Here is a 16,759-nt window from a genome sequence, read left to right as displayed (position 1 = left end):
TGAACAGGCTGTTGTTGGTGTGGTGAGGGTCTTTCATTATCCTGCAGGCTCTGGATTTGCACCTCTTGTTGTATAGGACCTGCAGGGTTGGTAGTGCAATACCCGTGGTACGCTCGACTGAGGGCACCACTCTCTGTAGGGCCTTCTTGTCCTGTGCCATGCTGTTGCCATACCAGGCATGCTACCATGTCTATACTACCACCAACTATGCTAATATGTCTATACTACTACAGTATGTACTCAGAGTATAACACTCAAGCTCGACACTGCTAGACAAACAATACTACTTATCCTTGGCTGCTAGATATACCACTCCTGCTGACTTGTTGTACACAATTTGTAAGTTGCTTTGAATGAAAGTGTCAGCTAAATGACCAAATGTATTTAAATATGTAAATAACTCACAAAACATTCCATGGCCCCAAAATCATGTGGGGACCGACCCACAGGTTGAGAACCACTGCTCTAGGTGATCTTTTCCCTCTTAGTGTATGTATTATTTATGTTAGTTTGTTTTTTCTTTTCTCCACCCCCATAATATTGTTCATTTTCTGCCTACAGTGAAACATGATAGCAGCTATCTGTTAGTTAAAGCTGTTGACAAAAAGTGCACTGACTTGTGTGCTGTTTGGGAACAGTTGACAATGTTTATGTAAAGCTTTTCATCAGCTCACCTGAATATGTGTTCTCAAGTTAGTGCTGGACGTGTGGGAAGTTGAGAGCAGCTTCGGTTTTGGCTGACACAATAAACACCTAAACACATATGTTTTAGGCGTTTTTTCAGTCAAACTCATACATTTTTCCAGATAGGGCCATGGAGAGGCATTGTTGTTATTGACATCATCTTCATCAATGTCATCAGCCCTGGAAACATCGAATCCCTCTGCCATTTCGTGCGGACTGGTTCATTCATTCATTCAGTGGTCTGTGTTTTGATTTTTTTACTTCCTGATTTGCGGAGCTGGAGTGGCATGTCCCGCCCTATCCTGCCTCTGATTGGCCTACCCGTAATGTTTTGGCCTAACCTTACCCAATCGTGAGTCGTCATACTCATATCTAAACCAACCAACCAATCATAGTGGGTTTTCTCGAGATGCATCCAGCTGCAGGACCACAGAACCCCCACACTCTCAGGACCGCCACACTTTGCGGACCCACACTCTCCGGATAAAGTTTTCAATCAATCAATCAATCAATCCCGCAGTGCAATACTCCAATTCAGCCATTGGGTGGGACGGTCACGTGACCCAAATCAGCCAATGGGAGCGAGGGTCCGGAGAGTGTGGGTCCGCAAAGTGTGGCGGTCCTGAGAGTGTGGGGGTTCTGTGGTCCTGCAGCTGGATACTATTGGTTTTCTCCGGGGATTTTTTAATTTTTTTTAGTCTGTTTCTCCGGATAGTAGCGTGTAGCGTTTTGCTCACGCTACGCCACTACTTGATTCTAAAAATAGCTGCACTACAGAGAACGCTACTTGGTTCAAAAGTAGCGACGCTACCATCACGCTACTGAGAAATGTAGTTAAGCTATGTAGCGTCGCTACTTGTAGCTAGCTACTGCCAATCACTGGTACCGTACCGTACCGAATGGCTGTGTAGTGTACCGAACGAATACAACGGTATGTTAACCACTAACGACCGCCCACCGGGGGCTGTTTTTTTCACAATCTAATATAATTATTATTATTATTTCATTTTTTTACAAGTCGATTATTAATTTCAATATAGAATATTCGTTGACAGCCCTACAAGTACAATTAGTTACTGCAGTGCACACACATACATCACCCCTGAGTGGAACATGGAAAGCCAAACTTTCCCCCACTGTACTGAAAACCCGTACCGTGACTTCAAAACCGAGGTACTTTCATTTCATTTCAAATAGGGATGTCCGATATTATCGGCCTACCGATATTATCGGCCGATATCGGCATTAAAATGTGATATCGGAATATATCGGTATCGGTTTTCAATATTTTTTTTATTTATTATTTTCTTTACATTTCTATAACCTTTATTTACCCAGGCAAGCAAGTAAGAACAAATTCTGATTTTATTTATTGTCAAAAGTATGCATAATGTTGTGTTAATTCCACAACAAGAGATATGTAATGTTAATTACATGAAATTATGAAATTCTTTGGGGGGTGGGGGGGGGGGGGGGGGGACCCTGCATATATCGGTATCGGTTGATATCGGTATCGGAAATTAAGAGTTGGACAATATCGGTATATCGGTATCGGTAAAAAAGCCAATATCGAGCATCCCTAATTTCAAACCTTTATTTTAACTCGAAAGGCAACTGAGGTTTCCCTCATTTACAGTCACGTCGAGTGTACATACAGAAATGAGCAAAAAATTAAATGCATATAAAATCACAACAAAGAGACAACAAGATGTGGCAAAAAGCAAGGATAACAAATCAATTAAAACACGTAGCTACTGTACCGTACCGTGGTTTTTGTGTACCGTTACACCCCTACTAGCCACGTTTGAGTTTGAGCCTTTATCAGCCACACACAGACCTTGATACATGCAGAGGAGGAGTGATGTGAGCCTGAGCTACAGCTACTCCCCCCTTCCTTTATTACATTTTTATTTTATTATTTCATTTTATTATTTGTTCGATTGTGATTTTTTTCATGTCTTGGTGATGTGGGGGAGGAGGGTGTCCTGTGATTGGGAGGGGCAGGGTGGGGGATCATGGGTGGGGAGGGCGGGTGAGCTGGAGCAGTGGGGGGTTGGTGAGATGAGGGGGAGGAGAGCAGAGGAGCATTTTCTTTTATAAAGTTTGTACATTTTAAAATGTAAGTAAAAAAAAAATTGGTTTCAGTGTGTCGTGAAACTTCGTCAGACATTGCCTGTGTACAATATAAAACTTTATTTGTATAGCACCTTTCATACAAGAATTGCAGCCCAAAGTGCTTCACAACAGTAAAAAAGGCATACTGTAGGCATGAATTGCAGACATAAAACTAGGCATGAAAAATACATCATAGAACATTAAATCACATAGTTTTTCAAAATTTTCACAATCTTTGTTTACATTTTGATTGTCACTGACACAGTCATAGAACATTAAATCACATCATTTTTCACATTAGGACAAACCAATCTAACGTCATGCTTGACACCTTCTCTACCTCTTCCTTCAACAGTGGAGCAGGAACAGATCCAGAAGAGAACCTTCACCAACTGGGTCAACGCTCAGCTGTCGAAGGTAAGAACGTGTGGAGTCGAGGGTGCAGACCTTTTCAGTAGAATTGAGTTGCTAGGGGCAACGGCTTTGGCCCCCGGTTCACTTCCTGTCAGCTGCATCTCAACAGGAAACACACCTGGGCCCATTTGGATTGTTGTTTCTGTTGTCAAGTTATAAAAGGTCCCTGCGGTGTAGAATTCCTCTCTGGGTTGTAATGGAGTAATACAATTGATTGACTGAGCTCAAACTTAAAAGAACACGCCAACATTTGGGGAAATTAGCTTACCGTCTTCTCCAGAGAGAGACAAGAAGATAAATACCAGTTTCCTCTCTGCGTTCAGTAGAAAGCTATCTGGCTGCCGGTTAGCCTAGGCATTGTCCAACTAACACCTCTCCCGAAGGCTGCCCGGCACTGTCCACTTCCATTCATTGTGCTAAGCTAGGCTAACGTGCAGCCAGATAGCTTTCTACTGAACGCACAGAGAGGAAACTGGTATCTATCTTCTTGTCTCTCTCTGGAGAAGACGGTAAGCTAATTTCCCAAAATGTTGGCGTGTTCCTTTAACAACAGGTAAACAAGAGCCCTTAACCCTTTCACTGCCGCACTACCAAACGGTTAACCCTTTCACTGCGGCAACAATACACACAGAAGGTTAACCCTTTCACTGCCACACGACAGCCGGTTAACCCTTTCACTGCCACACGACAGAAGGTTAACCCTTTACTATCACACAACCGCCGGTCGCCGGTAACGGGTTAACCTTCTGTCGTGTGGCAGTGAAAGGGTTAATCATATTTGCTGTGTTTTGTGGCTGTAAAATGTTAGATTCAATGTAGAGTAGAGTAGAACAAACCTATTATTCTGATTTACAATGTTCTACTACTAACCTCCCATGAGAAGTCGGGAACACCCTGTCTTCACTTGCTCAATAGAGTTTAATTATTAAACGCAACGTTTCAGTCTGGGACCTTCTTCAGGCAAAATATATTTTCCATCTATTGGGTCTTTAAAGGAACACAGCGTCTTCTCCAGAGTCAGACAAGAATAAATGGTGCATTTATATAGCAGCTTTTATCCAAAGCACTTTCAAAATCTTCTTTCATCACATTCACCCATTCACTCACACACCGACAACCATGCAATTAGGGGTTAAGTGTCTTGCTCAAGGACACTTCCGACACGCTGCCCGAGAGGAGCGGGGATCGAACCGCGAACCTTCTGACTACCAGACGACTGCTCTACCTCCTGAGCCACTGTCGCCCATAAGAAGATAGATATAAATGTCCTGTTCAGTAGAAAGCTATCCATGCTGCATGTGGGGTTAATGGGAAAATTGTGTTTCACAAAAGGCCTTTATGTTTTGTTAACTTACATATTTCTTTGATCAGAATCGCTAACTAAGCCTAAATGGCCGGATGTTGCAGAGAATGACACTGGTGACATCAGGTGACCTGATATGCAACTCTAGGCTAGTTTAGGCTTCTAGCGGTTTTTTCTTTTTTTTAAACTGCCGCTTAAAATTCAAAACCCCTGCCTTATCAGAGAGAGATGTATATTAGAAGGCTTTGTTCACAGGAACCACAGCTGCATGAACCACAGATGAAACACTCTGAACCACAGAATGTTTCCGGTTCGATCCCAGCTCCTCCCGGGCAGTGCGTAGCAAAGTGTCCTTGAGCCAGACACTTAACCCCCTAACTGATCCCGATGAACAGGTTGGCACCTGTGAGAATGTGAGTGAACGGGTGAAGTGTAGGTTGTAAAGTGCTTCGGATGGAAAGCGCTTTTTAAATGCAGGCCATTCCTTTTACTACACCACTCCGTTCCCTCATCTCCTCTACATGACTCAGTTCACAGAGGGGCGCCTGCAACAAAGAGTAATTCTTTACAGATGATGAGGACGGCAGCACAGTTCCAAAACATTCAATACACTGGCTTATAGGGATGCACTGATATCATACCAACTCGGAATCCTGCACTTTAATAATAATTAATTAAATTTCAATTGTGCTTTTCTAGAACTCAAAGTCGCTTTGCACTAAGGGGCGGAGGTAGTGAGACAAACAACAGACCAACATAACAAACACACAAGGATGTAGGGGGGGGGGGATAAGACAATAGAGAAGAGGGACTGAGAGGGTTGGTAGGAGGAGAGAAACCAGGCTGAGGTAGATCTGAGGGATGAGAGGGTTGGTAGGAGGAGAGGAGGCAGGCTGAGGTAGATCTGAGGGACAGAGAGGGTTGGTAGGAGGAGAAGAGGCAGGCTGAGGTAGATCTGAGGGACAGAGAGGGTTGGTAGGAGGAGAGGAGGGAGGCTGAGGTAGATCTGAGAGACAGAGAGGGTTGGTAGAAGGAGAGGAGGGAGGCTGAGGTAGATCTGAGGACAGAGAGGGTTGGTAGGAGGAGAGGAGGGAGGCTGAGGTAGATCTGAGGGACAGAGAGGGTTGGTAGGAGGAGAGGAGGCAGGCTGAGGTAGATCTGAGAGACAGAGAGGGTTGGTAGGAGGAGAGGAGGCAGGCTGAGGTAGATCTGAGAGATGAGGGGGTTGGTAGGAGGAGAGGAGGCAGGCTGAGGTAGATCTGAGGGACAGAGAGGGTTGGTAGGAGGAGAGGAGGCAGGCTGAGGTAGATCTGAGAGACAGAGAGGGTTGGTAGGAGGAGAGGAGGCAGGCTGAGGTAGATCTGAGAGACAGAGAGGGTTGGTAGGAGGAGAGAAGGCAGGCTGAGGTAGTTCTGAGGGACAGAGAGGGTTGGTAGGAGGAGAGGAGGCAGGCTAAGGTAGATCTGAGGGATGAGAGGGTTGGTAGGAGGAGAGGAGGCAGGCTGAGGTAGATCTGAGGGACAGAGAGGGTTGGTAGGAGGAGAGAAACCAGGCTGAGGTAGATCTGAGGACAGAGAGGGTTGGTAGGAGGAGAGGAGGCAGGCTGAGGTAGATCTGAGAGATGAGAGGGTTGGTAGGATGAGAAGAGGCAGGCTGAGGTAGATCTGAGGGATGAGAGGGTTGGTAGGAGGAGAGGAGGCAGGCTGAGGTAGATCTGAGAGATGAGAGGGTTGGTAGGAGGAGAGAAGGCAGGCTGAGGTAGATCTGAGAGATGAGAGGGTTGGTAGGAGGAGAGAAACCAGGCTGAGGTAGATTTGAGAGACAGAAAGGGTTGGTAGGAGGAGAGGAGGGAGGCTGAGGTAGATCTGAGAGACAGAGAGGGTTGGTAGGAGGAGAGGAGGCAGGCTGAGGTAGATCTGAGGGACAGAGAGGGTTGGTAGGAGGAGAAGAGGCAGGCTGAGGTAGATCTGAGGACAGAGAGGGTTGGTAGAAGGAGAGGAGGGAGGCTGAGGTAGATCTGAGGGATGAGAGGGTTGGTAGGAGGAGAGGAGGCAGGCTGAGGTAGATCTGAGGGATGAGAGGGTTGGTAGGAGGAGAGGAGGCAGGCTGAGGTAGATCTGAGGACAGAGAGGGTTGGTAGAAGGAGAGGAGGGAGGCTGAGGTAGATCTGAGGGATGAGAGGGTTGGTAGGAGGAGAGGAGGCAGGCTGAGGTAGATCTGAGAGGGTTGGTACAGTAGAAGGGGAGAAGGCAGGCTGAGGTAGATCTGAGAGACAGAGAGGGTTGGTAGGAGGAGAGGAGGCAGGCTGAGGTAGATCTGAGGACAGAGAGGGTTGGTAGGAGGAGAGAAGGCAGGCTGAGGTAGATCTGAGGGATGAGAGGGTTGGTACAGTAGAAGGGGAGAAGGCAGGGGGTTGGTAGGGGGAGAGGAGGTCTGTGAGATGGGGAGGGGCCAGTGGGGGAAGGGATTTATGTATCGGCCAATACAAAATACTGATCCGTTCTGTTGCTGAACAGTATCGACTTTCATTTGGGGTCATCTGACATGTTTGACACGGCCCTTGGTATCAGTACTCTCTGATGCCTCCTCCAATGTGCAGTTTCTACGTCAAATGTATATATACTCTCTTTTTTAGACTCTTTTTGTATCACAAACAGTACTGTATTTGTAAATCTGGTATGTCATAAATGTATAGATGTAGCAGTACTGTCTATCTGTATGTCATATATGTTACAATGAATTGAAAATGGGGGACCCTGATGTAAACAAGACGAAAGTCTTTCTCTGGTCTGCATCCCCTTAACAATTGTGTGTATTGAGCCGTACTGTATTGTACCCATTCTGCAATCTGTTAATAAAGTTTTCAATCAATCAATCAATCAATAGTCTACATGAGTAAAAGACATCCATGACTTGGTGAGACCACTGTGTGTTGTGATACTGAAGCGACGCCGGTGGCGGCAGCAGCAGCAGCAGTAGTAGTGGTGGATGGTGGGTCTCCCTGCTGCTCATGGTAGCTGTGTGTCATGTGACAGTGGATGACAGGGGGAGGGGAGGAGGTAGAGGGCGGTTGGGGGTACTGGGGGAAGGGCAGTGCTCTGGGGAAGCATGTAAATATAGTCTACAGGAGCAGGGTTCAGAGCACACAGATGGACAGCGACAGGAGGCCACCTCCCCTCCACTCTCCACTAACACCAGCGCCAGCACCCGCCCACCAAACACGCCCCCCCCCCCTTCTGGGCCTAATGTCAGGGCAAGCCCCCCACTTCAGGGCCTAATGTCAGGGCAATCCCCCCCAGGCCCAGTGTCAGGATGGTGGGCACGCTCTCAGCTGTGTTTCCACACAAGCTCTGGTCTCAACAAACTCATTCCGAATAACCACAGCCAGCCGAGTGGTGTGGAGATACTGTAACAGCTGATCTGCTGTCAGCTGGCCCGGCGCTAAGGGTTCACACAATGCAACAGAGACTGGTGTTACATGTTACGTATTCTATATGATGACCCCTGGGGAAGAGAATATGACATAGATCTGAAATGGACCAATCGTACTGTATGTCTGAGAAAGGATTATGTACGGTATGTAGGCCTGCCGCGATAAGCAATAAATCGATTAATTGCCGCGATAATTAAAATGAATGCAATGATTTTGACGGGCGCGATTAATTGCTATTTGCGCGTTTGTTTTAATGAGGCGGACCCAGTGCCCCTTGTCAGTCACTGTCCGTGTTGGGAGGCATTGTGTCTATTCTACTAGCATTAACGTTACTCATACAAACAGAGTAAACACAGTTTTCAATCAATCAATAACAACATTAACGAGACCCTCGTTGTGTCTATTCTGCTAACGCTAACGTTATCTCTCATTGTGTCTATTCTACAAGCGTTAACGTTAGCTAGGCTGTCTATGCTAACGTTAACGTTAGCATTAGGCTAACAAGCTGTAACGTTACCAGTCGCGTCTATTTGCTAACGTTAGCATTAGGTAATAACCGGTTTAAAATGGATGGTGATTACCTCACGTTGTGTCTATTCTACTAGCATTAACGTTACTCATACAAACAATCAATAGCGAGTTATATTGATCACGCTATGTACGATAGCCATGCTAAAACGCTAGCACAACATTAGCACCTAACCTAACAACAAGCCTTAACAAGTCAGCGATCTTTTTGCGAGACTAAACTCTCCGCTCGGTGGCAAATTGTGTTGATGTCGGTTTTGTTTAATCAATAAATGAGGCAGAATACACAGTGACTGTATCCTTTGTTTATTGCACTTGTGCCTGCTGCAAACATAATGATTATGAAATCCTAGAGACGCGTCTCTATTCTGACCAATCAGTGGTCTGCAGTGTTTCACGTGACTTTTCTGGTACCCAAAGTACCTGATAATTACAACGATACTTCCGGTCCGGTCGGTGGGCTTCAAAATAAAAGTCTAAAACACAGGAAAAGACGGAGCGGTGGGCTTCAAAATAAAAGTTTTGGGAAATAAATTTCAAAAAAAAAAAATCTCTAACCGGTCGCAATAATATCGCTTATCGCGATATTTTCGGGGGCAATTAATCGCCCAGCAAAATGTGTTATCGTGGCAGGCCTAACGGTATGTTTATAGCCACAAAAGCATCCCTGCTTGCTAGCGTATATCTGGGCTGCAGGGAATTGTAAAATAAAAATAAACTGTACAATTCTGCACTTTGGAGCTTTGGAGTTTGTTTTATAGTCTGTAGCAGTACTGGTATATATACTCCAACTTTATAAAAATCCAACTTTAAAGCTCAGTTTGTAGTTAAAACAGCTTGCTTCTTCTTCTTCTTCTTCTACTGCTACAGCTTTATCAAATAAATGTAGAAGAGAAGAAGAAGGCGTTAGTGAAAGGTTTTGACTACAAGTGGGGCTGGTAAAGTGGATTCTTTATAAAGTCAGGGTTGAGTTTTCTTGTTTGCATTTCTCAGCAGACTATATATAATAGCGCAACAAGCGAGCAGGCGTACTCGTGTGTGATTAGATTACACGTTGTGCGTTTGAGCGGACGGGGGGGCGACCTCGCGAGTAAATGTCAAACAATTGTATGACATTTTGTGCGTCTCGGATGTGCGCTAGAGAGCTGAGACGCGGTCACGGTATGAGAGCTATGAGAGCGATGCTCTTGATGTCTGCTGAAGGAGTTCAGGGACCTCCCCCGGCAGGAGAGCCACGCTCACGTTCTCTCCATAGCGAGCTTAACCCTTTCACTGCCACACTACAGAAGGTTAACCCTTTACTATCACACTACCGACGGTTAACCTGCTGTCGTGTGGCAGTGAAAGGGTTAACCGTTTGGTAGGACGGCAGTGAAAGGTTAACCTTCTGTGTATTGTTGCAGTGAAATGGCAGTGAAAGGGTTAACCTGCTGTTGTGTGACAGTGAAAGGGTTAACCGTTTGGTAGGGCGGCAGTGAAAGGGTTAAGGGATGTAATAGTGTTTGTCAATTCAAAAATAATTATACAAAATAAATATTTAGTCAGTATGCAATTCAAATGTGAATCTGAATAGTGAGATCTTTTCTTTTCTTCTTTATTATTTATTATTATAATAATTTTTTCTTGTTTAATCTGTGGATTGTTTGTTTCTTTGTATATGGTATGCATTATTATTTTGTGTAAATTAGATTGTACGCCGACCATCAAGTGATACTTGTTTAGTTTAGGAATAGGGGGCAGGTAAGATGTATTCTTCTTCCTGCTCCTTTTTCCCATGGTAGAACTATTTATGATTTTGTATGAAAACTGTATGATTGTATTGCTTCCATGTGGCAAATAAAACTCTGAATCTGAATCTGAATCTGGAAACGTGCAACGACATGGAAGGAGTCGCAGCGGTGGATGTTTAACAGAGCAGGCGTAGGAGAGGTTCAGTGTTTTGTCTCTTAGTAATATTCAAATTTAGTGTCTATATACTCGACTACATTGTGCACAATTGTACAGCCCTGTCCTATTTTATTATTATATTGCACTTTTATTCTAATATAGTTGATATATTCCATTTGATTTTATTCTACCTTAATCGTCTGTTAATGTTGCGCCAAACGACCAAAACAAATTCCTTGTATGTGCAAACTTACAAGAACAGACCTTTCTGATTCTGATTTCTGATTTTGATTCTGATTTCTGATTCTGATTCTGATTGTGAAGTCATGAAATTCGTCAGTAAGGTGCATGGTGATATCTTCGGTGCCTCTCGTCTCCCTCCAGTTGTCCTCGGGGTCGTTCCTCTGGGAAGGAGCTGCTGGTCCACTTAGTTCAGGGCATCTCACTCAATGTATTTTTACTTTTAGTTATTGTTTCAAGGCCTTTTGTTAACACCTCCCCTCCCCTCCCCCATGTATCCTCCTCCCCTCACCTGGTCAGCCCCCGCCCCCTCGTCTCCCAGATGGCTTAAGGACAAATCTACATAATGGGGGGGGGGGGGGCTTGACCCAGTCTCCTGGCCAGAGAAAGTCAAGGAACTCCTAACCTGAATTGTATTTGATTAGTAATGTTTTCAACATTAAGGCTGCGGTTACACCTTTCGTATCATCTTCGTATTGTTTTCTTATACGTATCACCGCGTATCGCCGCGACGTCATGCGCCTCGAGTCACACTTTCGTTTTTTTTTCATTTTTGTCACCAGAGCACACTGATGTAGTACACTGCCAAAGCAGTAGGTGGCAGTAGGTGGCAAACATGAAGGCAATTTCAACCAATCAGAACGAATGTGCCAATACACTTCCTGGAAGCTCCAGCAAAGAAAATGTCAATAAGGCAGGCGCCTATTTACTCAATGCAGCAATTCTTTTTTCAGCAAAGCCTAATAAAAGTGCAATAAACAAAACGGATACATTCACTGTGTGTTCTGCCTGTCATTTGTTGATGAAACAAAACTAACATCAACACAAGTGACCACCAAGAGCGGATAGTTTAGTCTAAAAAACGATCGGTAGCATTGTTAGCTGCATGCTAACGTCAATGGAGTATGCCATTATAACAATATAGCATTGTGGCTAGAAGCTAACGTTAGCTCACGCTACTTAGCCAGCAGCAAAACTGATGATATCGCGAGCTATCAGTAGTTAGATAACATTAGAGACAACGCTGTGTGTATTAAACAAAGGTGAATAGATGACTGGGCCATTTTGTTTAATGCTTGTTAAGTTGAAAGAGGAACTCTGAGCTAACAGGGTCTGAATCCTGATAGCTCACGTTAGCCAGCTGCTCATGCAATCGGTAATGCTAGCAGAATGAATGGATGTAAACTTTATTTAACATATTGCATATGGGTACAATACAATACGGCTCAATACAAACAATTGTTAAGGGAATGCAGACTGTTGTAGCTTGGACTGGGGTCCTTATAACAATAACTTGACAACACATGGTAGCTGAAGCTATTTGGGACACGGAGCTCTGTCCCAAACACACACACTGTTGTCACCGGAAGGGCACGCAGATGGTATCTACTGCGCATGGGCGTTTTCGCAACAACTGCTCCGTGCTGACTACACGCTGTTGTCGACTCGTTTTTTTTGCGTATCTCCAAACGCAAACACAATTTTGCGTTTCAGCCGTATCCACAAAAAAACGCCAAAAAACGCATTTCTGTGTAGATAGGACATCAAACGTCGTCAAAAACGTATAAAAAAACACCAGGAATACACTAGTCTAACCATAGCCTAAGTCTGTATGCACCACGTATGTACGCTTGTAGCGTAATCACAACATCCTGGTAGGGCTGGGCGATATAACGATAAATATTGCGATATATTTTAATAATCGATATCGAATATCGAAAAAAATAATTTTATTTTTTTATATAATTTTTTTGTGACCTGCAACAGGGCAGTTTTAAAACCAGAGACAGTGGACAGACTTGTCTTTCTTGCCTGCAACTTAAAGTAATGGCTTTGCTTGTCCAAATGACAATACTGACCAAATTGAGATTTATTTTTCTCTTGTCCATTTATTTTGTTTGCTTTCTAATTTAAAATACAGTTTGAAACCGTCTGTACACAGTAGGCTATGTGTGCTAGCAGAGCTAGACTCCAGTCACGAGTCACGGTGCACATGTGCGGTGGTTTGTCCACCAAAAAAGCGCCAAAAGATCGAAAATAAACTAGCAGAGCCAGAACTGTTCAACTCCCCTGGAGCCACAGCCAGCAGAGAAGTCGGTTTACTTTTGCTTTTAAACCAGCTGCAGCCTGAGAACTGGACTGTGAGGGGATGTAACACTAAAGATGGCGGCAACGACAAAGAATTGCTGCAAAATAAACATACATCTGTTGTTTATTAAAAAAAAAAAAAATCTAATTATCGATATCGAGAAATATGATAACATTATCATATCGTTATCGCGATATGATTTTTTGCCATATCGCCCAGCCCTACATCCTGGGTTCAAATCCGGCACAGGACATGTGTTGCATGTCCTCCCCATCTCTCTCTCTCTCTCCCAATTTCCGAACTGTCCTGTCAATAAAATGCACTTAAAAATGCCCAATTTTTTTTTATAAAGATCTGTATCAACCATTAATGAATGAATGAATGAATGAATGAATGAATGAATGAATGAATGAATGAATGAATGAATGAATGAATGAATGAATGAATGAATGAATGAATGAATGACCTTTATTTATATAGCACCCTTCACAGCACGAATGCACAGGGTGCTTTACACTACAGCTTAATATAAAAACACAATAAAACAAAATCAGAAATAAATGACAACAGACAAACAGCAGTTAAAAACAGTGAAACCAGATAGAAAAAGTAGAATAAAAGAATTTGGATAAAATCATGAGTCACTAATTAAAACAACACTATAGAACAGTGAGGACAAGAAAAGGCGCCTATGTATGATCAAAAGCCTGCCTGAACAAATGTGTTTTTAGTTGTTTTTTAAAAGAGTTCTCAGAGGGGGCAGTTCGCAGGTCCAGGGGGAGAGCGTTCCAGAGCCTTGGTGCTGTCACCTCGAAGGCTCGATCACCCCTTGTTTTTAGCCTGGTCCTGGGGATCACTAGGAGGTGCTGATCGGCAGATCTGAGTGAGCGGGTGTTGGTGTAGGGATGGATGAGTTCCGTGATGTAGATAGGGGCCTGACCATTAAGATTTGATTTGATTTGATTAAGATTTGGGGGGGTGTATAGGTATGGGCAGGGTAACAGTAGAAGACATAGATATAGGCAACACAATTATAGTACAGTAGAAACGTAAAAATAAGCAGTGTAAACAATATAATTAACTCTGAATAGCTAGAAGCTAGCAGGCAGTGTGATCAAAGGTGCAGATGAGGGTCTGTATGCCCCATCAGTTATATTATACATTACAATAAATATGGTCAATAACACTTAGAATATGAATATACTATGAGTGAAGTATACAGTATAGACAGGTGCAGTATACTGTACATAAGGTACCCTAACTGGCATGGTATACGTTACCCTGAGGGCCTGAATTTCCCCAAGGGGATCAATAAAGGAATATCTTATCTTATCTTATATGCTGTAGTTTGTGCAGTTTAGGTAACGGTACATTCAACCTTGTACATTAAAACCTTGTGTGTGTGTGTGTGCATTTGTGTGTGTGTGCATTTGTGTGTGTGTGTGTGTGTGTCTCTGTGTGTGTGTGTGTGTGCGTGCATGCGTGCGTGCGTGCGTGTGTGTGTCTCTGTGTCTCTGTGTGTGTGTCTCTGTGTCTCTGTGTGTGTGTGTGCTCTGACAGAGCAAGCCACCATGCATGATATTGGACCTGTTCACGGACTTCCGCGACGGCTGCCGGCTCCTGGACCTGCTGGATGTGATGAGCGGACAGCGCCTGGTGAGTCTGTCTCTCTCTCCACCCGGCTCAGTGATGAGCGGACAGCGCCTGGTGAGTCTGTCTCCACCCGGCTCAGCTCAGGCCAACGCTAAATATAGCCGCCACTCTCCAGAGATGTAGTCGGAGGGAAGCCACACCGTTTACTCACCTTTTGAAGCTTGCAGGAATCTTTATACGATTGAAATCCATGATATATATTACAGCAAGTTGTATCACATTGATATTAGACACGTGGAAATGTATTTTCGAGAAAATACAGCAACATTATTATATTCTAAAAATATATATAGTATAGCTCGAATTAAGCAATATGATTGGTTCATACTTAGCCATGGTATAATGAGCATATATCCACAGCTGTGATTCTCAAAACCAAGCCCCTTAGCTGTGATGATATAACCATAAACTATGGCCTGTCGTGAACTACGCCACTTAGCTGTGATATAATAACCATATGGCCTGTCATGAACTACACCACTTAGCTGTGATATAATAACCATATACCATGGCCTGTCATGAACTACGCCCCTTAGCTGTGATATAATAACCATAAACTATGGCCTGCCGTGAACTACGCCCCTTAGCTGTGATATAATAACCATATGGCCTGTCATGAACTACGCCACTTAGCTGTGATATAATAACCATATGGCCTGTCGTGAACTACGCCCCTTAGCTGTGATATAATAACCATATACTATGGCCTGTCATGAACGCCCCTTAGCTGTGATATAATAACCATGGCCTGTCATGAACTACGCCCCTTAGCTGTGATATAATAACCATATGGCCTGTCATGAACTACGCCACTTAGCTGTGATATAATAACCATAAACTATGGCATGTCGTGAACTACGCCCCTTAGCTGCGATATAATAACCATGGCCTGTCGCGTGAACTACACCACTTAGCTGTGATATAATAACCATATACCATGGCCTGTCATGAACTACGCCCCTTAGCTGTGATATAATAACCATATGGCCTGTCATGAACTACACCCCTTAGGTGTGATATAATAACCATATACCATGGCCTGTCATGAACTACACCACTTAGCTGTGATATAATAACCATATACCATGGCCTGTCATGAACTACGCCACTTAGCGGTGATATAATAACCATATACCATGGCCTGTCATGAACTACGCCACTTAGCGGTGATATAATAACCATATGGCCTGTCGTGAACTATTGCTTAAATATCGGTGATTATTGGGATGACGTGATCATCAAGCAAAGTTATTTACCTTTTATTTTCCCACTGCATCGCTGCCGGTAGTTTCTGCAGTGTTGTCCGCAGGGTCTGTGTGGGCAGCACAAGCCAGCAGCTCAGCAGTGGAAAAGACTGTTCTTCATATGTTATTGTATCAGTTTAGAACATCTACTTGTGGTGTGCCTGTCTCCATATTGCGGTGGGGGCAGCACGAATCAAAGGAATTATGGGAAACACTGGTCTGATCACACACTGGTGACATGCTGCTACTCGTTCACGCTGCAGCGCTGTCGCTCTTAGCCGTATCTCCCAGGTAACATGGGTGTGTGTGGAATATGATTAGATTAGATTACATTCAAATGTATTGTCATCACATACACCACAAGTACAGTACAACGAAATAAGTTTGGCATCCAACCGGAGTGCAAATGTAACAGTCAAGTGCAATAGTAATATACAATGTACAGGTGATTAAAACAAGTAGGTATATTACCGCTATTTTGTGAAAACTGGAGAGACGCTGGGCCTCGCCTGTCAACCTCATCTTGCATGCATCTCACTAACATAGATTAGATTAGATTGTATTATTTTACAGCACAAGTATAGTGCAACGGAAATAAGTTTGGCATCCAACCAGAGTTCAAAGTCAAGATGGCTGTTCAAGATGGCTGCTACTGAGGTTGCTGCTGTAACTGCATGAGACTTTATCCTTTATATATCTCAGTAAATCCCAAGTGTCTTGTGAGGATGTGGCCAAGCAGTGGACAAACTTTAGTCAGAGGCAGTTTGTCATCACCCGGTGGTTGGTTTTTATTCTCTTGGTTCTTTTGCTCACCAGTGGGAAAAACTGGCAAAAACCCATATAATTAAATACAAAAAAATACAAAACGATTACACTTTCTATAAACAAAAGATCAACAACTAGGCCCTTGGCTAAGGGAACTAGCTCCGGCACGGCTGAGTCTCTCTCCAAGCCTGCTTCTACTTCTCCCTGAGAGGAGCTTCCATCCCTGGCTTTATCCTGGAAGCTTCTCCTACAGGGACAAACCAAAAAACACTCACAATCGCCAATCTATCCTGTCTAGCAAAAATCCTGGATCCTGGACAACCAACTTAAAGCATTTATCACAAAGCACTCTATATATATATACTATATTAAGCCCACACCAATCAGGTTTCAGAGAAAAACAT

The 16,759-nt window shown here is 43.9% G+C and overlaps 1 protein-coding gene across 1 annotated transcript in view; it reads left to right on the top strand.

Annotated features, from left to right (window-relative positions):
- The window catches only part of LOC311223751 (uncharacterized protein), a gene marked incomplete at both ends in the record, with an annotated part of 318,597 nt that overhangs the window by 23,184 nt on the left and 278,654 nt on the right, over positions 1-16,759 (top strand). The window contains 2 exon segments of the mRNA XM_084308521.1: positions 3,155-3,216; positions 14,254-14,349. Coding sequence (XP_084164647.1) covers positions 3,155-3,216; positions 14,254-14,349 — 158 coding nt within the window.

This window comes from Notolepis coatsorum (assembly GCF_963971535.1).
Source record: "Notolepis coatsorum genome assembly, chromosome: 2".
NCBI classification, from domain to species: Eukaryota; Metazoa; Chordata; class Actinopteri; order Aulopiformes; family Paralepididae; genus Notolepis; species Notolepis coatsorum.
Note: the sequence above shows the minus strand (reverse complement) of the source record. Positions and strands in the feature narration are given on the sequence as shown.